Source organism: Vipera ursinii, assembly GCF_947247035.1.
Source record: "Vipera ursinii genome assembly, chromosome: 3".
NCBI lineage: Eukaryota > Metazoa > Chordata > Lepidosauria > Squamata > Viperidae > Vipera > Vipera ursinii.
Window position 1 is genome coordinate 16108840 of NC_139516.1, and position 25513 is coordinate 16134352.

General features: G+C 40.4%; 1 protein-coding gene across 1 annotated transcript in view; it reads left to right on the forward strand.

Annotated features, from left to right (window-relative positions):
- The window catches only part of CBLN4 (cerebellin 4 precursor), a gene marked incomplete at both ends in the record, with an annotated part of 28906 nt that extends 3697 nt beyond the window's left edge, over positions 1–25209 (forward strand). Inside the window, 2 exons of the mRNA XM_083357451.1 lie at positions 5021–5137; positions 25012–25209. Coding sequence (XP_083213577.1) covers positions 5021–5137; positions 25012–25209 — 315 coding nt within the window. The remainder of the gene's footprint in view (positions 1–5020; positions 5138–25011) is intronic.
- Positions 25210–25513: the final 304 nt, after the last annotated feature.

Here is a 25513-nt window from a genome sequence, read left to right on the forward strand (position 1 = left end):
TGATTTAATTAAGTGGGACTCATTCCCCAGTTAATAGAGGATTGCAAAACTGGCCAGGCAGTTAATAACAACAATAATAAAAAACTGTCAACATTAGGCACATTGAAGTCTAGAATAAGGTTACTAATAAATACATCAGAAAACTGAAGAAGACCTTAAGGTCCAAACTATCAAGGGGAATACTATCAAGGCAGTTAATACCTAGACAATTCCAGTCATGAAATATGTAGGTGGAATAGTGGATTTGACTCAAACTGAACTGGAAGCCCTGGATAGAAAGACCCCCCCCCCACCATTAATCTCAATGAATTATATGCTTCAGTGATGTTGACAGAATTTACTTACCAAGGAATATAGGTGGGCATGGAATGTTGCAACTGAAGAAGGAAAAAAAGATGTTGGAAGACTATCTGAAGAACAGTGTAGAAGATAAGGTATGATATCATTAATGCTTACTGAACACCAAAGAGACCAAACTGGCCCATGTGAAAGACCAAATGAAGAATAGAAAACAGACATGGCAAGGCAATTATATGCCATATTATTATAATATGAGATTCAAGGTGCTGGTAATGGTTTTCAAAGCCCTACATGGCATGGGTCCGGAGTACCTTAGGAATCACCTGCTGCCAGCGTCAAAGTCCCTCCGTCCAGTGCGCTCCCACAGAGAAGGCCTCCTAAGGGTGCCACCGTTCGGAGAATGCCGTCTGGTGGCTCCCAGGGGGAGGGCGTTCTCTGTGGGTGCACCTGACCTATGGAACCGTTTACCGGTTGAGCTCCGGATGGCTCCCGACCTTCGCTCCTTCCGACGCGACCTAAAAACCTATCTGTTTGAGCAATCCAAGAGCCTTGGTGGAGCAGTGGGCTAATGCCTCCTTAAGGAACACCAGCTGCCTGCAATTAGTGCAGGTTCGAGTCCCACCAGGCTCAAGGTTGACTCAGCCTTCCATCCTTCCCAGGTTAGGTAAAATGAGGACCCAGATTGTTGGGGGCAATAAGCTGACTTTGTAATAATGCCGCTTGGGGGTTGTGTGAAAGCCCTAATAAGCAGGCATATACATAGAATGAAGGCTACTGCTAAGCTTGTAAGCCGCCCTGAGTCTTCGGAGAAGGGCGGGATATAAATGGAATTAAAAAAAAAAATCCGGTCTGGTCTGACGGGTTCTGTTGTAATTATTGTTTTTATGTAACTTATCTTCTGCATTTGAGCATTAGGGTTTAATTTGTTTTCAATTTCTGTATTTGTGCATTTTGATATTTATGTCACTGTTCATCACCCTGAGTCCTTAGGGAGAAGGGTGGTATACAAATCAAATAAATAAATAAATAAATAAATAAATAAATAAATAAATAAATAAATAAATAAATAAATAAGACAATTATATTAAAAAAACAGCAAGAAAATGCAATAACAAGACCTGGAAAGAGCTAAGAGCAGGAGAGTTGAAGAAAGAAACAGAAGGGCTGAATCTGACTGCACAAGACCATAGCTTAAGAACAAATCCATATAAAGCCAGAATTGAGAAGCCAGCAAAGGAGCTTAATAAACAGTGGACCACCTAGTTATGTGCTGCAAGAAGATCACACAGATTAATTACTAACAATGACATGATAAAGTACCAACAACGGTGCATACAACTTGACTAGAAGCAAGAATTGGTAGGACCATAGAATAGGCAAAGTAACAGAAAACGAAGAAGCTAGAGTGCTCTGGGAGTTTTGAATTTAAACAGACAAGCTTCTGTCACACAAAGCCCTAGGTTTAAAATTACTAATAAGAAAGACAAAAATGTCTGGATAGTGGATGTTGCAAACATCTGAAGACAGCAGAACAGAAGAAAAAGAACTGGGGGAAAAAATCACAAAATATAAAAACCTGCAAATAGAAGTAGAACAACTATGGCAAAAGAAAACAAAGATAATAGTAATAGGTGGTCTGGATGCAATCCCAATACTTCTGGAGTACCACATGAACACCATTGGCATTAACAAAATCACCATTAGTCAAATGCAAAAGACAGATTTGCTTGGCACAGTTTACAGCCTGTAATATTACAATACCTTTACCACCAACAAAGAGCAACATCTGTCCATCCCAGGTCCTTCAGAAGGACTCTTTAGGTGGATAAAAATATATCTGTCTAAACATCTATGTGACAAACAACAACAACAACAACAACAACAACAACAATAGTCACCTTGGATGCAATTCCTAAACAACTTGAGCACCAGTTGAGCACCATCAACACTGACAAAATCATCATCAATCAATTGCAAAAGGCAGCTTTAGTTGGAACAGCTTGCAGCCTGCACTAATACCTTTAACAAACACCACCATCTGTCTATATGAGGTCTTTGGTAAGGACTTAATAGATGGACAAAAATGCCAAATCATGTCTATATGTCTGTGGCTGTGGCTGTGTGACTATAATAGCAATAATAAAAGAGTTAGAGGGGAGAGATTGGCTTAAGGGCAGCAAAGAACAGAAATGCATGTTTCTTTATGAACTCAGCTATCATTTTTGTAAGCAATAAGGATTATGAGATTAAGCACAAGCTTAGTGGGAAAGGTGGGGTTTAGGTTAAGGTTGTAAGGCAGGGGTGTCAAACTGCCGGCCTGCAGGCCAGATGTGTCATGCCGAAACCGTGCCCACCCCAGCTCTGGCAACGAGGAAAAAGTTGTGACATGGCGCAACACGTCACGTGACATGGCGAGTTTGACACCCCTGTTGTAAGGAATAGACAGAGAAATGATATTCCTCAGGAAATGTAGACAAGAATTCTAAATAGTTCTACTGCTAAATTAGATATTTTCCTCAAAAATAGATTTAATTCAAGAATTTTTGTATTGATAAAAAAGTCATGATAGTTACCCATTGCTTATTTGTATAAAAAGTAAGACATAGTTATAGAACTGGGAGAAGAAACTTTATCCTTTCTATTTAGAAAACACCCATATCAATGCAGGTTTTTTAAACAGAAATGCTGCATGTGTACAGCTTCAGACTATCTGATGTACACTCTCAATTTATGTGGGATATTGGAGTCTGCATTCCAGAATGAGTGGGACTACAGTGAATATTTAGGAAGCTTAAGGGGGAGATGGGTGGTTTAAACTTATCTGCCTCTTAACCTTCATTTTAATATAGGGTTGACAGTGTACAATCTGAGAACTACAGACAGCCTTTCAAACCCTTTGTGGATTATCTAGAGCTATGGTGGCACAGTGGTTAGAATACAGTGTTGAAGGCTAACTCTGCTAACTGCCAGAAGTTCGATCCTGACTGGCTCAAGGTTGACTCAGGCTTCCATCCTTCCAAGGTTGGGAAAATGAGGACCCAGATTGTTGGGGGCAATATGCTGACTCTGTAAACCACTTAGAGAGGAATGTAAAGTACTATGAAACAGTATAGAAATCTATTGCTATTGCTGTCTAATCCTAAACTCTAAAATAGTCTGCACACAATTTAAAACAAAGAAACAAATCAGCAATAGCAACAACAACATGCAGCTCTGCCTATTTTACATATAATCTTACCCATTCCCAAATTAAGTGGGATTCAACATGTCACTTCAAGACATGTAATCTGCTCCCTAAGGAATAATTTATGTCACGAGAGCATCCTGGAACTATATGCATGTTGAAAGAAGACTGCAAAAAATTGTGGAATGGGGTGTAAATAAGGCATGAATGCACACTGCTAGTTGTGACTGTCAGTTGTCACATATATCTATATCATCTCTCTCTCTCTCTCTCTCTCTCTCTCTCTCTCACACACACACACACACACACACACACACACACACACACACACCCCTCTATCCATCCATCCATCCATCTATCTATCTATCTATCTATCTATCTATCTATCTATCTATCTATCTATCTATCTATCTATCATCTATCATCGCCTATCATCTAAAAATTCCCTTCTTATCACTATAGGTGGCATGTATCTTCCTCCATCTTGAACCCTCTATCAGTGGCCTGGGGGTTTGAGGGTTCTGCACAATACCTTAGCTGCTCCTAACTCTGCACTCTTCTGAACAGAGAGCTCTGAGGTTCTTGGGATCAGTTGGAGACACCCTCCCAGCTTAGGAATCACAGCCCAAATGCTTGTACTACCACTGGGAACACTTTGATCTTTACATTCCACTACTTCCTCTCTAGTTCCTCCTTCAGACCCTGGTACTTCTCCAGCTTCTCATATTATTTCTTCCTAATGTTGCTGTTACTTGGCACTGTTATATGCTGAGTGGTTGGCTCTATATCCAAGGTTGTAGGGAGCTGTACACATTAGGAACTATAAATTTGGATTGGAGCATGTTCCAGATCAATTCAGTGTAGCAAATACCTTGCACTGCACCATCAACAGCTGAAGGAAACTGTAATATTTTCATTCATTGGACAAATAATCTTGATGGTTCAGAAGTGTTGTAAAGCTTGATCTACTTGCTTGTATAACAGAAGTTTGTGGGCAGCTGTTTATTCAACAGTTGGCATTCATTGTGCTTTTGTTTATATCTGCCTGGCTACTTTGGTGAGGCTTACATAACTAAACCACTTAAAGATTTGTGCTACAAATGTTTTCTAGCTACCTAAGTAATTTAATTCCATGTGATGAGATGACTCACCTGCTTGAAACTCAGCAGGAACTGCAGTGGAACTAAGCAGCCTCTCAGCTAGTTGTGCAAAAAATGTCACATGATTCTAAGTATACTCAGAAATAGGTTCCTGTTGCTTTCAGTAATGCCTACTCTCAACTAAGCATGTGGAGAAATTAAAGAATTTGAGAAAGGAATTTCTATTCCTTTAATTGAAAATAAGTGGGTTTTATTCAAATAATAATTGCACACATTACATCTTATTATGAACTTGTTGGAAGTAAAATCTGATTATTTGCATACACTTGCATACATTGTCAGATGAACAATGTGCAAAATCTGAAATTAAACTTGGGTTCATTCATTGTTTTCCATTGCTTCCATTAATTACTGGTTTCTTTTCTTTTATTTATAGATCCTAGTAAATGTGGGCAATTTCTTTACATTGGAGTCTGTGTTTGTAGCACCGAGAAAAGGAATATACAGTTTTAATTTTCATGTAATTAAAGTCTACCAGAGCCAAACAATTCAGGTAGGTTGAATTAAAAAAAAATAAACTTTGTGGTTAGTGTGGTTAATGTTTCCTTCCTTCCTTCCTTCCTTCCTTCCTTCCTTCCTTCCTTCCTTCCTTCCTTCCTTCCTTCCTTCCTGTCATATTTATATTGGATATCAGCTTTAGTCTAAAAGCATGTTGTAGGTTATAAAAAAATACAACATATCATAAGAATGCAGTATAAACATGAATGAAACAATAGGGATAGCTACTGGTCAGAAAGACCAATACTAATAGATTTTAACTGAGAATTCAGATTACAGTCTTACATGCCCATTCTAGATTTGGCAGCTTGCTCAAAATGACCGATTTGAGTTTCATGTCACAATTTCTTCATAATTCACTCATCAAAGAGCATCAAATACCAGGAATGCAATGTAGCTGAAATTAAGTTGGCACAGTTTAACTAATTTTGAAATCAAAACATTTAAGTTAAAATAAATTAAATTAAAAAGTGCTTGGCTTTAGGCAATGCATTACCTTGACTGCCTGACTGACTGATGTATTGAGAAATGTTAAAAAAAATATTATAATGAACAATGTTGACAACAGCCCACCTATAAAATGAGTAGCAACAAGTTTTTCTTTTGAATGTACAGAGAATAAAATTAGGAAAGTATTATTTTTAAGCATCTATCAGAAGAAATTTATTTAAACAATTGTTTTGTATTATGCAAATAATTCCTTTGAATCTTTAACTCAGTCTACTTACTCCATCAGCTAGCAGATAGTATCACAACCAAGCATTTTTTCATGTTTCCTAATAAGGTTCAGCTCATTGTAAACAGGAAAAGTGTGCCCTACATATAGATAATTATATTCTCTATTTTTGATTGGCAACTCCACCTAGTATGACTCAGTAAAATGTTTTGGTGGGACTTACAGATGTGATATTATGATTATTTTTGGCACTTTTTAGCACATAGTAACTTGAAATATCACCATGATAATCCTTGTACTGAATGATTGGTATATTTAACCCACTCAGATGCAGTGAGTTGGACTAAGACTGGCAAATCCTACATTGAAGTCCACCTACACATAGAAGCTCATTGGAAGATCTTCTACTAGTTACCATCTTTCACCTGATCCATTTCATAAGGTTTCTGTTCAGGTGCACTGTTTTAAGCTACTCGAGAATAACAGAATAACAGAGCTGGAAGGGACCTTGGAAGTCTTCTAGTCCAACCCTCTGCTCAGGCAGGAAAACCTATACCATTTCAGACAAATCACTGTCCAGTCTCTTCTTAAAAACCTCCAGTGTTGGAGCATTCACAGCTCCTGGAGACAAGTTCTTCCACTGATTAATTGTCCTCACTGTCAGGAAATTTCTCCTTAGTTCTGAGTTGCTTCTCTTCCAAAACAATAATTCTACCAGACAAACTTAAATCTATACACAAGAGAGCTCATGAGGAAAGAAAAGTCCAGAGTTTCCAAGGCATGATTCAATTCCAAACATGGTGTCAATCTAAAGTGAGGCAGGAATCACAATGATCAGAATACACACAGCTAGAAACCAAACACATTGTTACCAGCACCATTCCCCTTCATCTGCCATGCTAAATAGCCAGCTTCCGGTGCAGCCCATCAAGAAGGGCAAAGCTTTCTCCTCTTGAGTAATCTGGCTGACCTTCTCTGTTCCTGCCTTTTCTCTGCCCTACGTGTTCTCAAATTAGGTGCAGAAGGCAATTCTTCCTATTCACTGACCATCTGCAACTACATGCTTTTCCCAGCTGGAACCTCAGGCAAATCCCTTCTGTTCAGAGCCATCAATTAACCCAGCTTCTGATGTGCCAGGAACCAGTTCATTCTTGAGGTATCCAGGGAATGATCTGGGGGAGTCATCACACACATACCTAATTCCTTCAATCATTCATCATATGTTTTAGCCTCCAGTACTCTAATCATCTTTGTTGCTCTTCTCTGTACTCTTCCTTGAGTCTCAATATCTTTTTTATATTGTGGTTACCAAAACTGGATGCAATATTCCAAGTGTGGCCTTACCAAGGCATTGTAAAGTGGTACTAACACTTCACATGATCTTGAAAAGTAGTATACACATCCAAAAATATATTTTAAAACATTATCCAGAGAGAATGTCTATATCTAAAGCCATCAGACTCCAAAAACTTAGAAAGACCTGTTGAGATTGTTGTTTCTTTTGTTGTTCTTCACCTATAGACAGACATCTTGCCAAACTTGCCAAAGCAGACTATTTGCACCTTAAAACGTAAACTCTGGAAACTATTAGAAGCAGCTCTTTTCTCCTCTCTCTGCCACACTGCACTTTTCTTGCTCCTCTGAAATGTACTCCTGCCTCCTGGGAAATCAGAAAACATTCCATCATAGGCATGTTATTTCTTTTTGTAGTTGTGTACAGTAACCTGGGTAACTGTGGAAACTCCCAGAATTCTTAAAAATGGCCATTCTGAGTAGGGAATTTTAGGAGTTGAAGTACATGTTTGTCCAATTAGAAAACACTGCTTTATAGAAAAAGATGAAATAACAAAAAGGCCATCCCAATGTAGATATCTTACAGAATTTGAAAAAAACCTACCACCTCAATATGACACAGGATTTTAAAAGGTCAAAATGCAAGTGTTGGAGTCTGAAATGCCATTGAAAAGAGGTAGATCTTTAGCTGGTATTATAGGAAGATCAGTGAACTGTCAGGCAAATTTCCTGGGATGGGTGGTATTCAAGACAGGAAATGCCATAGCTTAGAAGAAATTCTAGCTTGTAGTCATTGGCCTTGTTTCACCGACAAGAATTATTCCAATAGTTTCTCCAAAGTGCTTGAGGGAATATATGTATGTATGTATGTATGTATGTATGTATGTATGGAACATTCCTTTAGCTTTATTGGCCCTAAATAATCATAGTATTTAAAGTTAGCACCAAAGCTTTGAACTAGGGCCAGAAATGGACAGGACATATTTGGCATAACTGTGGTGGTATAACAATTTTATATGAAATGTCATTGGATTGTGATAAATGTTCTCAGGAACGAATTTGTAAGCAAAGATATGTAGGGTTGAGTCATAACAAATCTATGGCAAGGGACCAGAAATTATTATAGAAAATAACATTAGGACTTCAGATCATTTTCTTTGAAATGGGAAGCCAGTTTTCTAAGATGATATCATGTACTTTTGAATATTTAGAAGGCACAGAATGACACCATGTTCATGAAGTTGGTTTGTTTTGGCCCTTGGCCAAAAGGACTTGCCTCTAGAAGTTGAGGGTGCTCCATCACTGAAGGTGTTTAAGAAGAGACTGGACAGACAGTTGTCTGAAATGGTATAGGGCAGGGGTCTTCAAACCTGGCCCTTTTATGACTTGTGGATTTCAACTCCCAGAATTCCACAAGTCATAAAATGGCCAAGTTTGAAGACCTCTGGTTGCTTCAGCAGGGAGTTGGATTGGAAGACCTCCAAGGTCCCTTCCAACTCTGTTATTCTGTTGGTTACTCATGTGTAGTTCATTGTTTTCCAGGAGCCATGAAGTTATAAAGACAATGATTAGACTTTGAAGGATTGCTAGAAGTTTTTTTGTGTGATGGAAGTTTAAAAGCCTCTTTCACTTCTACTTCAAAACCCTCGCAGACGATAAACATCACAGTGAAAGAGATACTGAATACTAGTTGTGGGCTTCAATTTTAAACTCCTTATATTTCTGCAGCCAACTGCCTCTTTTTTCCCACACACAAAAAAAGCAAGATGAGGAGGTGGAATGGCATCTGGGGAAATGAATGGTCAACAGAGCATGCCTCTTCTAGGCTTATAATGCCTATCTTCATTTCACTGAATATATTACTGCAATAGCTTGAGAGCAATTTCGTTGTAATCTGCTTCTGCATTGCCTGAGCTCATGAGTCTGAAGCCTATGCCTCAGAGACAGTTAGAGTTGAAGTTAGCAAGGCATTAAGCCTGGGAATAGAGAATTCTTTTATGAAAATATTATGCAGGTGGCTGTAACAACCAATTTTGAGGAAAAGGTGGCTTCTATCCTTTGCAATGGGAGAAAGAAAGTTGGGATTTAGAAATCATGCACACACACACACACACACACACACACACAAACACACACACAATTTGACTCTTAGTTTTGTAGACGATGATGCTTTTCTATCATTAAAACTTGTGTGACAGCAATAAAGATATTTTATATATTCAAGCTGAATCTTAACTTTTCTCTGAGGGTGTCAGGGTCTGGAAAGAGCTTTTGCAGGCATCTGAGGGCTACATTGACAGAGGCTACAGTTCTCCTCTGGCCTTTTATATATTGCCCTTATCACTCCCAGTTTCTCATTTTCAAAAAATCAAAATTAAGAATCAATATGAAGGGCAGCATGCATTGATAGAGGGTGGTCTATGTGTTGGGGACAGAATAAACCAGGGGGTCTTCAAACTTGGCCCTTTTATGACTTGTGGACTTCAACTCTCAGAATTCCTCAGCCACGCTGGCTGAGGAATTCTGGGAGTTGAAGTCCACAAGTCATAAAAGGGCCAGGTTTAAAGACCCCTAGAGTAAACTGACATGGATAGAGATTCACTGTGAATTTGTATACTTTCCCCCATGCATTCTTTAAAATGCATTGCTTAAAAATGACAGCCAGTTTGGTGTAGTGGTTAAGATGCTGGTCTAGAAATCAGGAGACTTTGAATATCTAGTCTTGCCTTAGACATGAAACCTGCTGTGTGACTTTGGAGCCAATCATTAGGAGGCTGTAAGTTCTAGTCCTGCCTTAGGCGTAAATACAGCTGGGTGACAATGGACCAATCACTAGGAAGTCTGTGTGTTCTAGTCCCATCTTAGGCATGCATGTGAGATAGGTGACTTTGTGTCAGTCATCCTCTCAGCTCAACCCACCTTACAAGGTTGTTGTTGTGAGAAAAATAGGAGGAGGAAAGAGTATTAAGTATCTTTGACACCTTAAGTTGCTAATAAAGTAATAACTGTGGAATAAAAATTGAATAAATAAATAAAATAAATAGAACCTCTGGGAAGTCCTCCATCCCCCTGGTATTGCATCCCTGAGACATCAGCAGCATAAATTCAAAGACAGCAGCTGAAACAGCACAATGAAATCTCTATCTCCTTTTTCCTTTACAACTCTTGTAAAAAAAAAGTTGGGACTTTGAATACCCTTCTTCCCCAGTCCTTATTATACTCTATAGTACTGAATGCTAGGAGAATAAATGACAGCCTTTAGAATGACTGGGAATCTCTACATACAATTCTGTAAACCAGTTTAATTATTTTTTTTCACTCCTGAAGTTTGTGCTTTGCTAATAAAGAATTTGGGAGGCTAAGATGATCATTTCGAACTCTTTATGTTCTCATCAGTTAGTCATACCCTTTATCTGAGATTCGAACCCGGGCTGATTATATATCAGGCAGTGTTTTAACCTCCTGAGCTACGGGTTCCTTCTCTCTTATATTAGCTGGAAGGCAAGGCAAATGTATGTTTAAGTATTTGTCAAGGCCTTTTGAATGGACCTTGCTAATTAACTCTTTCATTCCTGTTTTGGCCCGGCTCAGGGCTTATCCACAGGAACTAGTCAACTTATGACAGCTCATTATTTGTGCAAATTATTCAAATTGCTAATAAAGAATTTGGGAGGCTAAGATGATCATTTCGAACTGTTTATGTTCTCATCAGTTAGTCATACCCTTTATCTGAGATTCGAACCCGGGCTGATTATATATCAGGCAGTGTTTTAACCTCCTGAGCCACGGGTTCCTTCTCTCTTATATTAGCTGGAAGGCAAGGCAAATATATGTTTAAGTATTTGTCAAGGCTTTTTGAATGGACCTTGCTAATTAACTCTTTCATTCCTGTTTTGGCCCGGCTCAGGGCTTATCCACAGGAACTAGTCAACTTATGACAGCTCATTATTTGTTCAAATTATTCAAATTGCTAATAAAGAATTTGGGAGGCTAAGATGATCATTTCGAACTCTTTATGTTCTCATCAGTTAGTCATACCCTTTATCTGAGATTCGAACCCGGGCTGATTATATATCAGGCAGTGTTTTAACCTCCTGAGCCACGGGTTCCTTCTCTCTTATATTAGCTGGAAGGCAAGGCAAATGTATGTTTAAGTATTTGTCAAGGCTTTTTGAATGGACCTTGCTAATTAACTCTTTCATTCCTGTTTTGGCCCGGCTCAGGGCTTATCCACAGGAACTAGTCAACTTATGACAGCTCATCATCAAATAATGCCGCTGCACTTTGCACCAGTTGAAGCTTCCGAGTGGATCTCAAGGGCAGCCCCATGTAGAGAGCGTTACAGTAGTCTAGGCGAGAGGTCACAAGAGCATGGGTGACTGTACGTAAGGCGTCCAGGTCCAGATAAGGCCGTAATTGGCGAACTAGCTGAACCCGGGAGAAGGCCCCCTTGGTCACAGCTCCTATGTGATCTTCCAGGGAGAGCTGCGAGTCAAGGAGGACACCCAGGTTGCGGGCCCTATCAACAGGGCGTAGTAACTTGTCCCTGATGTTAAGGGATGGGATGTTCAGAGTATCCTGGCTTGCCGGTACGTACAGCCATTCAGTCTTGTCCGGGTTCAGTTGAAGCCTGTTCCTCCCCATCCATTCCCGGACCGCTTTCAGGCAGCGGGACATCACGTCGAGGGCATCACTGATGTTGTTTGGAGTTGAGATGAAAAGCTGGGTGTCATCAGCATACTGATGGTACCCTACTCCAAAGCTGCGAATGATCTCGCCCAGCGGTTTCATGTAGATGTTGAACAGGAGAGGCGAGAGGACCGACCCCTGAGGGACTCTGCAAGCGAGAGGCCTCGGGGTCGACCTCTGTCCCCCTGCCAGCACCGACTGCGAGCGACCCTGGAGAAAGGAGGAGAACCAACGCAGAACCGTGCCTCCCACTCCCAGTCCCCTGAGGCGTCGCAGCAAGATACCATGGTCGATGGTATCGAAAGCCGCCGAGAGGTCTAATAACACTAGGACAGAGGAATGGCCCCTGTCCCGGGCTCTCCAGAGATCATTTATCAGAGCGACCAATGCCGTCTCCGTGCTGTAGCCCGGCCTGAAGCCCGATTGGTACGGGTCTAGATAAACCGCTTCATCCAGGATCTGAGGGAGTTGGTGCGCCACCACGCTCTCAACAACCTTCGCAAGGAAGCGAAGATTGGAGACTGGACGAAAGTTATTCAATGAGGATGGGTCCAAGGTGGGCTTCTTGAGGAGAGGTCTCACCACCGCCTCCTTCAAGGCGGTGGGGAAGTGACCCTCACTCAGAGAAGCGGAGATGACCGCCAGGAACCAGCCTCGTGTCCCCTCTCGAGCTGCATATGCCAGCCAGGAAGGGCACGGGTCCAGTAAGCATGTGGAGGAGCTCAACCTCCTCATAATCCTGTCCACTTCCTTAGGAGTCACAGGATCAAATTCCTCCCAGAAATATGATATATATCCTTGCCAAGAGAACAAGTGTTCAGGGCAGGCATTTTCCAGCTGGGGCTGAAGGGGTTAAACAGCATTTCCCATCCTTACTCTAGTTCAAATCAAGAAATTTAATAGAATATAATCTCCAATCTGGGACTCAGCATCATCATAGAACCCATTTTAACATATGTAGGGACGCAATGGGATTTGTTAATTTTCCAGATGATTATCTGATGATTGAATAAATATGTATTCAAAAGATCAATTAGCATACCATACAGATGCTCATGTTTCCCCTCAGTCCAACTCCAACTACTCTCCCTGTGCCTGAAATTGTGTTGTTATTGGTCACAGCTAAGAGGTGTATATAGTTCTTTGCACATGAGGATTTCAAACATGAAAGCAATAGCAATGCAAGCAAATTCCTTACAATTATTAATATTCTCACACTTCAGCCAGTGAAGGATGACTTTATACAACCTGAAAATTAGCCCTCATATAAAAACTCATATGAATCTTTAAATATTTAAATATTCACAAGGGTGTGTTTTTTAAAAAAAATGATTGCTAAATTCTTTAGTTTTCTGTTTGTATAAATACATATATGATATGTATTTTTATACTGTGTTTTTAAATTTGTGCTAGCTGCCCAGAATCATGTTAGTGAGATGGGCAGGCTTATCAATCAATCAATCAATCAATCAATCAATCAATCAGAGACCCTGGAGTTGGTTGCCACCAATTCTAATTCTGAATGTGACAAAAGGAGAATGAGAAATTAAAAATTAAAAAAATAAAATAAAAAGGAGAATGAGAATTAAAAATGAGAAAAGTCCTATGAATAGTATTTAATTCTACTGAATACAGTCCATCTTTTTTCTTGCCCCATCCACTTCTTCATGCTGGGTTATATTTAGTTCCCTAAAACTACATATGCCATTGGCTTCATCTTTCTTTCCAGCAATACCTGGAAAATTACTGCAGTGAATTTGCCTAGCTGTTTAGCAAAGGAAATAACATTTGTGGAATATAATGATTCCGAGGGTCTAGCCATCTTTTCTCTATATGCCTAGGCAGATCCATGCAATTGAATTCATTTAGTGCTTTGCTATGTTTTGATTTTTGGAATCATTTTGTGTTTTTCTTATAAAAATAATTACATTTGACATAGTAATAACAACTGTAGCAGACAAATATTCCATGGGCAGTGGCCCCCAGAGATATGGTCCATTAGCCGAATTTGGCTAATGAGGTTCTATAAATACTGCCTTCCCTACTCTACTTCACCTCAGTGGAATGATTACATGAAACTACTTATTGAAGTGATGGATTGCAACTTCATTAACCTCAGAAGGATCTGCTAAAGAATGCATAATTAAGAGCAACTAGCATTAGTGAAGGATTGGTAATTCCTTGAGATCCCATTGGGTGATTCTATCTATAGGTAGTCCTTGACTTATGGACACAAATGGGATGAAAACTTCTGTTGCTCAATGATGTGGTTGTTAAGAAAATCACACCTGATTTTAAGGCCTCTTTTGCTGCAGTCTTAAGTGAACCACATGGTCAATAAAGCAAATCTGGCTTCTCCAATGGTCTTTGCTCATTAGAGGCCCCCTGGGAGGGTTGCAAATGTTTGATGGCAAATGTTGGAGACCCTATCTTAATGCAGATGATTTTATAGACTGGATAAGGAGACAGAGAAAAAAAAATCGCCTCACAGCTCCAGACACATCAATATGCTGATCACAACCAATAAAGTTTTCCTGCCATAGAATTTCACTATCTGAGATCCTATCTATGTCTATCCTGTACAATCAGCTAGAATGGGCGCGTTGATCAAACAATGTGACCTGAGAAGTCCAGGGAAGTATGACTTCTTGGTCATGTTGGCTGCCTTTGGCATCTCCCCAAAGCACTTCTCCAGATAGTAGCATGACCTCTTCTCTGATTATCTTTAAAAAGTCTTTGAAAAATATGCTGTTCCTCCAGGCTTTGCATTAAAGCGGATGCCAGCTCCTTTAGATTTCAGGCAAATGTTTTATTTCAGGATGCACATTGTTCTTTTCTCATTTTTGTTTGGTTTCCATTACTTTTAATGCTGTATGCAACCCAAAGTCTTCTGAAGTTGGGTGGCCTTCTCCATTAAATAAGCGATCTTATTTCTCCTTTCGTCGCGATCTCAAGACGTTTTTGTTTGTACAAGCCGGCCTAGCCTGATGGGGATTGGTGGGGTTTTTTATTTTTTGTATTCTTAATTTTATCTTTGGGGTTTTATAATTGAATAGTAATTGTTTTAAACCTGGGCAATTATTTAATTTCTTTTTAATGTTTGTATTTTGTATTCTACTTTCGCCCTGTGAACCGCCCTGAGTCCTCAGGGAGAAGCGCAGTATAGAAATATTATTAAATTAAATTAAATTAAATTAAATTAAATTAAATTAAATTAAATTAAATTAAATTAAATTAAATTAAATGTGGGGATGAAACAGGCTTTCCTGAACCCATTTCAGGGTTTCATTTGGGGATATGCTTTTATGTCTTATAAATGACTTGTCCTAGAAATTAAGCTTTATTAGTTCGCTTGGATAGTTTTGAAATAACTGACCATGGTATCTTTTCAGGCCATCAGAGTTGGGCTTTCGATGCTCAGTTTCACAATAGTCTCAGTTCTTACCATCAAAGATGTGCTTAGAAAGAGATTCTTGGAATCATGGAAAGAATCAGAACCCAAGATCACTGCCTAATCTTAATAATAGGCAAAATAAGGGTAAATAAATTAAACCTAGATAAGATAGAGATTCTGTTAATAAGGAGAAAATCACACACCAGAAAGAGCAGGCTTACAGCTGGAAATGCTCCTTGATGTCCAACTGTCATTGGATACGCAGGTGATGGCTGTGATGAGAAGCACTTTTGCACCATTTTTGCTAATTATGCCAGCATGGTCCTTCTTGAACTGATTGGATATAGCAACAGTTATCCATGTCTTGATTATATTCTATCTTGACTACTGCAGGGTGTTTTCTGGGAATTTACCAATGTTTGGAAATTGCAACTGGTGCAAAAGTGCAGCAGGCAAGCTGCTGGTTGTTGATTGGTGCAAGATACTGGAATCCTATAATACGCATACTAAAATGTCTCTTGGCTACCAATTACAATGCCCAGTTTAAATGCTGGTGTTGACCTTTCAAGCTCTAAATGACTTTGGGCATGTTTATTTATGAGCTTGCTTCTCCTTGTTATTACAGTGTGAGAGGCTCTTTTGAATATGCCATCGTTGCCAGAAGCTTGACTGCTTAGTCTGAAGACAAGGGGCTTCTCCTGTATGGTTTTCAGCAATTGCCTCTCACTTTCTCTCAATGTTTAAGAAAATGGTAAAATGTTCTGTTTAGCTTTGATCTACTGTTTTTTTCTAACAATTATTTCTCATGGTGGTTTGGCTTTAAATTTGGTTAGGTTTTGCAGTCTGTTTTTTTTAATGGAAGTGAATTGCTCTGAGAGTTAGAATAAACAGAAAGGTGGGATACACATCCATGAAGAAAGGAAACAAAACTTTGGGAGAATACATAAAGTCTCTATTCCAGGGGTGTCAAACTGCCAGCCCTTGGGCCAGTTTCATCATACTGAAGCCTCACCCACCCTATTGCCGGCAATGCAAAAAGAGTCGTGATACGTCACAACATGTCACGTGACATGGCGAGTTTGACACCTGTGCTCTATGCAATTGTTTGCTGCAGTTGGTGAACAGTTTCCTTGAGCGAATTAGGAAAGGACCAACTCTGTGCTTTCTTGCATTCCTGCTCCCTCTTCTTAAAATGTGCTTGGAAGTTATCCTTCCTCTGTAAATTCCAGATCCCACATATGGTTGGGCACTATTACCTCCATCACTTCTTTAAATTTAATTTTTTTCAAAAAAATTGATCTTACCTTCTCTTGATTACTGTTTTGCTTTCAAAATCAATGCTTCATGACCTTCTTCAGCATTATCTTAGATTTTGATATCAAATTGTTTGGTTTCTAGAATAACAGAATAGAATAAAATAATTGTCATTATTGTCATTTCGAATGTACCCTGATTGGCATACATTAAAATGAAATCTCACTGCATTCAGCTCTCAAAGGGTCACCACCTCTGATATACATTACATAAATATGACAAAAATAAATAAATACAGAATTATGCATATACCCACTTATATTATATGACACAGAGAAACAACAGTCTAGTTTGGGTTATGTACACATGTGCATGGCGAGAAAAACAAATCTTGTGAGTTTACCAGATGGATGGCACAGGGAAAAAGCTATTACAGAATTGGGTAGTCCTGCTAGAAATACTTCGAAACCTCCTCCCAGAGGGGAGCAACAGAAACAGACCATAAAGTGGGTGTGTGGGGTCTCTAACAATGCTTTGAGCTCTAAGCACATAGGGCTTATAAGCAGTATCCCGAATACCCGGGAGCGAGCTTCCTATGATCTTCTCTTCTTACCACTCTCTGTATGGACTTTCTCTCTAAGGCACCACCAAACCTGACAGTGATGCAGTTTGTTAAAATGCTTTCAATCATGCCTCTGTAAAAAGTGACCAGAACAGAAGGAGAAAGATGTGCTCTCCTCATCCAATGCAGGAAATGCAGGTGCTGGTTTGCATGCTTCACTAAGGATGATGAGTGGAGAGACCAATTCAGATTGTTAGTTATCTGCACTCCCAGATGCTTAATACTGTTGACCACCTCTACAGCTGCATCCTTGATACTGAGTGGAGTATGACTATGCTGGCTCTTTCTGAAATCTACAATGATTCCGATCAAAGAATACCGATTGGTGGCCCCCAGGGGGAGGGCGTTCTCTGTGGGCATGCCAGACCTATGGAACCGCTTGCCGGTTGAGCTCCGGACGGCCCCTGACCTCCGCTCCTTCCTGCGTGATCTAAAAACGTATCTATTCGAGCAGTTCTGACCTGGTCTGATGGGTTAGGGTTGGGGTTTTAATATGTTTTAATACTGTTTTAAACTGGGCTAAATATTTAATCGTTTTTTAACTTTTGTATTCCGCTTTTTCATATTTATTGCCCTGTACACTGCCCTGAGTCCTTCGGGAGAAGGGCGGTATAAAAATATAATTAAATTAAATTAAAATTAAAATCTCCTTTGTTTTATCAACATTTAGAACCAGGTTACTTTTATTGCACCGGTCCACCAGAGCCTTCACCTCTTCCCTATAAGCATCTTCATTGTCTTCCCAGATAAGTGCCTTCTAGTGCCTTGACTCTTGTGTTTCCTTCTGCATTATTAAAGTAGAGATATTGGCCCTCCTCCTGTCATTTGGTACTTCACCTTTCATCAGGATTTCTCAAATATGTGAGGTTCAGTGAGACCATTAGCAAGTTCTTTCAGTATGAGTTTCAGCTGGTTTTGGGTCTATAAACTTATTCAAAGTAAACAGATCTCACCATACTGTATATATATATTTTATTAGTCTCACACTTTGTTGCTGTCTTTCCATCCTGCTTGTCCTGGTTCCCAGATAGAAAGCATATCTTCTGCTGAAGACAACTTAAGGGACAACAAGAATTAAGTAGCTCTGTCTTATTTGTAATCTTTTAATATTTCTCCATTTTGGCTGAGTAGTTAGTATATTGATTAATTTCTCTTCCTTGAGTTTTATTTTTTTTAATTTTAATTCCATTTATATCCCGTCCTTCTCCGAAGACTCAGGGCGGCTTACAAGCTTAGCAGTAGCCTTCATTCTATGTATATGCCTGCTTATTAGGGCTTTCACCCCCCCCCCTAAGCGGCATTATTACAAAGTCAGCTTATTGCCCCCAACAATCTGGGTCCTCATTTTACCTACCTCGGAAGGATGGAAGGCTGAGTCAACCTTGAGCCTGGTGGGATGTGAACCTGCACTAATTGCAGGCAGCTGGTGTTACTTAAGGAGGCATTAGCCCACTGCTCCACCAAGGCTCTTTGATCATATTTGAGAAAAAACTTTCTGTTTTTCCTATCATCCGTTATCAACTCTTAGCTCTGGTCTCTCTGACACTGTCAGGACAATTCTGGGTTAAACTTGTGCCATTCTTTCCCCTTTTTTACCTCCTTGGTTGCTTTCTGGTTTAATAAGAGATGGACTATTTTCTGCAGCCCCATTGGCTTCTTTTGCTGCCTAGGAAATAATGTCAAACAGAAAGTTTGTTGTGCTCTCTGTCATTCCAGAGTGCAGAACACAAATTAGTGGATTTTAAGTGCAGTGGTTAGAATGCAGTATTGCAGGCTAATTCTGTCCACTGCCAGGAGTTCGATCCCAATCGCCTCAAGGTTGACTCAGCCTTCCATCCTTCCAAGGTTGGTAAAATGAAGTCCCAGATTGTTGGGGACAATATGATGACTCTATAAACCACTTAGAGCAGGGGTCCATAATCCCCGGTCTGTGGACCGGTACTGGGCCGTGGCATGCCAGCAACCAGTCTGCACAAACAAGCAAAGCCCCATCCACAGGATGCAGGCAGCACATGAAACCACGCACCCCCCGGTCTGTGGAAAAACCTCTCTCCACCGAACCGGTCCCTGGTGCCCAAATGTTGGGGACCTCTGACTTAGAGAGTGCTGTAAAGCACTATGAACCAGTATATAGGTCTAAGCGCTATAGCTATTGCTATTGTTATATAGCAGAATGTACAAAACAGGGGGATCAACCTTATTGACCTACCTATATTTAAGAGTTTTATCATTATTTATATAATTGTATAATTAAGAATTTATCACCTCCACAGTAATGTAAACCTTAAAGTACTACATATAGAAATTGGAAAGAAATTCTCAAATATTCCAAGACTACAGTCGAAAAATGGATGTAACTTTCACTAGAAAAAATTGCAGGACAGAATTAGGTATTCATTGTCATCTGATGAATTTAGATTCATTATTATTAGTTTGCATGTCATGGACATTGGCTTCTCTAATTCCTTTTTTATATAGCCCACTGATGCTGTATGTTATGTCAGTTTGTTTAATGGTTTATTTTCCCATTTTCCCACTTTGTAAAATAAAGCTTTCTCACCTTTTATACTTTCCTTTTTTTAACCTATTGGCATCATTTCAAAAAGATGTATGTCTTTTCTAGTCTGTATTGTGTATTTCATTTGAACTTCTGTTATGTTGTTTTAAAATATTTTCTAAGCTCCCTGAAGCAGTCTTACATTTCTGTCTGTTCCTTTTATATTTCATCTAGCTAAACTTCTCCTTTTAAATGAAAATAAGCCTCCATTTGAAATTAAATATGATTCTTTTGAACTTTCTGGGCTGTTTTCCAATTCCCTAGGATTGATTGATTTGATTGATTTATTATATTTATATGCTGCCCTTCTCCCTAAGGACTCAGGGCAGCTCACAACAATAAAAACTAAAAAAGAACATGAAAATACAAAATTTTAAAAAGAATTAAACAGTAGATATGTTCAATACATAGTAATCTAACCCCATAAAACCAAATTTAAAACCATAGTCAGTCCAGGTCTGATTGTTGGAACATCCATGTCTTCAGGACACGGTGGAAGGATCGAAAGTCAGGGGCCATCCACAGCTCTGGAGGCAACTCATTCCAGAGGGTCAGCGTGCCCACAGAGAAGGCTCTCCCCCTAGGGGTCGCCAGCTGGCATTGCTTTACCGACAGAACTCTGAGGAGGCCGACTCTGTGGGAGCAAACCAGGTGATGGGAGGTTGACAATGGCAGCAGGTGGTCTCACAAATACCCCGGGCCTAAGCCATGTAGGGCTTTAAAGGTAATTACTAGCACCTTGAATTGCACCCGGAGGACAACCGGAAGCCAATGAAGCTTGCGCAGGAGTGGAGTAACATGGGAGTATTGAGGAACTCCCATAAATACCCGCGCGGCCGCATTTTGCACCAGCTGAAGCCTCTGGGTGTACTTCAATGGCAGCCCCATGTAGAGAGCGTTACAGTAATCCAGGCGACAGGTGACAAGGGCATGGGTGACCGTGCATAGGGCATCTCAGTCCAAAAAGGGGCGTAACTGGCGCACCAGGTGAACCTGTGCAAAGGCCCCCCTAGTCACAGCAGTTAAATGTTCTTCCAAATTAAGCTATGAATCCAGGAGGACACCTAAGTTGCGAGCCCTTTCAGAGGGGGGCAATACCTCCCCCCATCAAAAAAGATGGAACATGTTGGACAATACAAGATGCTGGTATCCACAGCCACTCGGTCTTGGAATGGTTGAGCCTGAGCCTGTTCCTTCCCATCCAGACCCGTACTGCCTCCAGGCACCGGGACATCACCTCAAGGGCATCACTGGGTTGGTTTGGGGTGGAGATGAACAACTGGGTATCATCCGCATATTGGTGATACCTCACCCCAAAACCACGAATGATCTCACCCAGCGGCTTCATATAGATGTTAAACAGGAGGGGGGAGAGAACCGACCCCTGAGGCACCCCACAAGAAAGGGGCCTCGGGGTGGATCTCTTCCCCCCTGCCAATACAAACTGCGAACGGCCCGAGAGGTAGGAGGAGAACCACTGTAAAACAGTGCCTCCCACTCCCAACCTCTTGAGCCGTTGCAGCAAGATACCATGGTCGATGGTATCAAAAGCCGCTGAGAGGTCAAGTAGGACCAGGACAGAGGAACAGCCCCTGTCCCGGGCCCGCCAGAGATCATCTACCAGTGTGACCAATGCCATTTCCATGCTGTAACCGGGTCTGAAACCAGACTGGTATGGGTCCAGATAGTCCGCTTCATCCAGGAATTGTGGAAGATGACATGCCACAACACTCTCAACAACCTTCGCTACAAAGCGAAGGTTGGAGACAGGATGATAGTTATTCAATGAGGCCGGGTCCAAGGCAGGCTTCTTGAGGAGGGGCCTCACCACCGCCTCTTTTAAGGTGGAGGGGAAGACACCCTCTGTCAATGAAGCATTGACAACTGCCTGGAGCCAGCCCCCTGTCACCTCCCCGGCGGCTGAAACTAGCCAGGAGGGACATGGGTCCAGTAAACAGGTTGTAGCGCTCAGTCTGTGCATAATCCTGTCCACATCATCCAAAAATACAGGGTCAAACTCACCCCAGATGGTATAACCGAGACCTGCCCCTTCCACTCCGCTGGATTCCACCCAGTCGGAGTCCAAACCAGACCGGTGCTGAGCGATTTTGTCCTGCAGAAACAGGATGTTCTGTTTGCTACTATTTCACTATTTCATGGAAATTCGGTGATCCTAACAACTTGTCCCCAATTTGGGAATAATTTAAGATTATATCAAAAATCATCTTCTCTGCTGCTCTTGCTGCTTGCTTCTTTGGCAGTTGGTCCACTGAACCAAATGAAACTTATTTCTGGGAAATAAATACAGAAGCTTGCAAAATTAGTATAGCAAGACACAATAATTCATCAAATTTACAACAGTTGGGAAGAGCCCAGTTCTATGTTGAGCATGTGCATGTCTGCTGTTTACCTTCTAGGAATGATATAAATTTGTATTTGGCCAGTTAGCTTAAGATTTACTAAGGTAATTGATTCTTAAGGTATTTTAAGTTTATTTTCCTTTGGTAATTCAGAACATAAGAAACTGATTTACATCAAGTCTATCAGTTCAACTATTGCTGGCAAACCGCAGTGCCTGGTCGGTTTTGGTTGAATTTTAAAAAACTAAACAGCGTTAGATCTCATTAGATCTTTCTTTCTTCTCTTTCCCCCTTTCCTTTCCTTTCCTTTCCTTTCCTTTCCTTTCCTTTCCTTTCCTTTCCTTTCCTTTCCTTTCCTTTCCTTTCCTTTCCTTTCCTTTCCTTTCCTTTCCTTTCCTTTCCTTTCCTTTCCTTTCCTTTCCTCCAATTTATATAGCCACCCATCTTTGAAGCAAGCAACTCTGGCCAGTGCAATTCTGGGTAGTGTACAACAAATCTAAAAAAAAAGAATAAATACATGAAAAATATAAAGTCCAGAGTAAAACAAAGAATAATAGACAAAGGGCTATTAAAAATAAAGGAGCCACATGCATAATTCTGTGATTTAAATTTTTTCTAAGTTCTGGTTTACTTGGCTATAGTTTGTAAAATTAAATTCAGTCAGCTATGCTTACACAATACACTAAGACTAAGTTTTACAAATTATTTTGGCTGAATTTCCAGAATATGCTAAACCTATTTATGGGTCACTGACAGAAGTTATTTTTTTTCTTCCAAAACTGGGGGACTTTGTGGCTTCCTAAAGCAGATTTGCTATGGTTTATCTATGAATTGTCTTCTATTGATTTTCACTGCATTAATGATCTTTGATTAAATAAAGATATCTACTGTGTGTGTGTGTGTGAAAACATGTACAACCAAACAAATGACAAATAAAACAGATAGATATATTTTAATTTTAGACTTGTATGTATGTATGTGTTACATTCTACTGAGGAAACTTTTCCCTGCATTATCTTTATATGCAATTTATAGCAAAGTGTGTGTGTGTGTGTGTGTGTGTGTGTGTGTGTGTGTGTGTGTGTGTGTGTAAATTTTTTGGATTGCTAGCAAAGAATTAAAAAGAGACTAATAAGGACATTTCAAACTCATTTGTTCTCATCAGTCAGCCACACCCTTCTGAGATTCGAACCTGGGCCGATTGCACATAAGGCAATTGTTCTAACCTTTAGGCCACAGGCTCTTTCTCGCTTTGTTAGCTGAGAGGCAAGGGAGATATGTGTTAAGTGTTTGTTAAGTATTTTAGAATACCTTGCTAGGCCCCAAACATGGGACAAATCCTATTGCCTGTTTCAGCCTAACCCAAGGCCATCCACAGGCTGTAGTCACAACAGTGACAGCTCATATTTGTGTAAATTTTTTGGATTGCTAACAAAGAATTAGGGATACTAATATGGCCATTTCAAACTCATTGGTTCTCATCAGTCAGCCATACCCTTCTGAAATTCGAACCTGGGCTGATTGCACACACACACACACACACACACACACATATATATATATATGTAAGTAAAGATTCCCCTGCACACGCGTGCTAGTCATTTAGTCATTTCCGACTCTAGGGGCCGGTGCTCATCTCCGTTTCAAAGCCGAAGAGCCAGCGCTTGTCCGAGGACGTCTCCGTGGTCATGTGGCTGGCATGACTAGACACCAAAGGCGCACGGAACGCTGTTACCTTCCCACCGTAGTGGTCCCTATTTTTCTACTTGCATTTTTACGTACTTTCAAACTGCTAGGTTGGCAGAAGCTGGGACGAGTAACAGGCGCTCACTCTGTTATGCGGCACTCGGGATTCAACCCGCCAAACTGCTGACCTTCTGATCGACAAGCTCAGCATCCTAACACACTGAACCACTGCATCCCTAATATGTGTGTGTGTGTATGTGTGTGTGTGTGTATGTGTTTGTGTGTATGTATGTATGTATGTGTGTGTGTGTGTGTGTAATTTATCTATGCATTTCATGAACATATTAATAAGAGGATTGTTTTGCAATTTTTCAAACTTCAAAAACCCATGAAAGAATGAATTTTTGGGGAAAATGTTCATGCAGCAAGAATTTAAACTGATAAAGGAGAATGTTTGTTACTCAGGATTAAAATGAGGGGTTGATGCTCTCTGAAGATCTCTTCAGAGGTGCTGAAATTGTAGTTCCAAAATTCCTTGCCAGCACATGATTGGAGAATTCTGGCAATTGAGTTCCAACATATTCCCTTTCTAATCTACTAGAAATATTTATTTTATATATTTCTACCCCACTTTTATTACTTTAACAAATAACTCAAGATGGTGAACATATCCAGCATACTTTCCACCTTCTATTTGGCCCACAACAACCCTGTGAGGTAAGTTGGGCTGAGAGAGAGTGACTGGCACAAAATCAGCCAGCTCTCTTTGACAGATAAGAAAGTACTTGAACTGATGGTTTCTCACTTTCTAGCCTGGTGCCTGAACCACTCGGCCAAACTAGCTCTCAGAAGAGATTCTAGGGTATGGCTACTCTTCCCCTTTTCCCCATCTTGCTCATGTCTGCCCAGTCTCTTAATTTTGGCTTTCCTCTGATGGAATTTACTGCTTCCCCTCTGGGAAACTCTATACTGCCAAACTATTCATCAGACTTTTAAGCACCGAGCCACAAACACGGTGGGCACATGTGTGCATACTCCATTTCCACGGCAGACGCACATGCCCATCGCTAGCACAAATGGAGCATGCACATACTTGCTGGCTTCTTGTGCAGAACCATCACTTCTCCATCCCCCACCGTTCTGCAAAGCCAGAATGGTTAGGGAACATTCAATTTACCTAACTGTTTATTCTTGCTTCTTCTGAAAAGATGTGAAATTGGCAAATAGCCTGTAGACTGCGCTGGCCTTCTAAGGACTTTTTCCATCAACATTAGTAGTATGGGATGGCTATGTCTTAACTTGAGGTTTCTTAGACTTTTTCTTTTCGGTTTTTGGCAGGTGAACTTGATGCTAAACGGGAAACCAGTCATTTCAGCTTTTGCTGGGGACAAAGATGTCACTCGTGAAGCTGCCACAAATGGAGTCCTACTCTACCTAGACAAGGAAGATAAAGTTTACCTTAAGCTGGAGAAAGGTAACCTGGTTGGCGGATGGCAGTATTCCACATTTTCTGGCTTCCTGGTTTTCCCCCTGTAAGATCAATCTTCTTGTGACTTTCACCTTTGTGTGGACCAATCATTGCTTCTGTTCTCTGAAGACCATCTTCTCATCCTCTGGATTGATTTTTTTTCTTGGTTTCTCATGGGTGAAATCTGGATTCTATTGTATGGCATTTTGACCCTGTTTGAACTCATCCTGAGATTTCAACGAATTTTGTGTGTTTAAATACGGGACGTTGGAACCAAGACTTAAAAGCAGACAATACGTATCTATGCTTGATGTTACAGAATGAAGCTGCCTGCAAGGTTCATTCCAAGTTCCTTTACTGGACATATTGGAT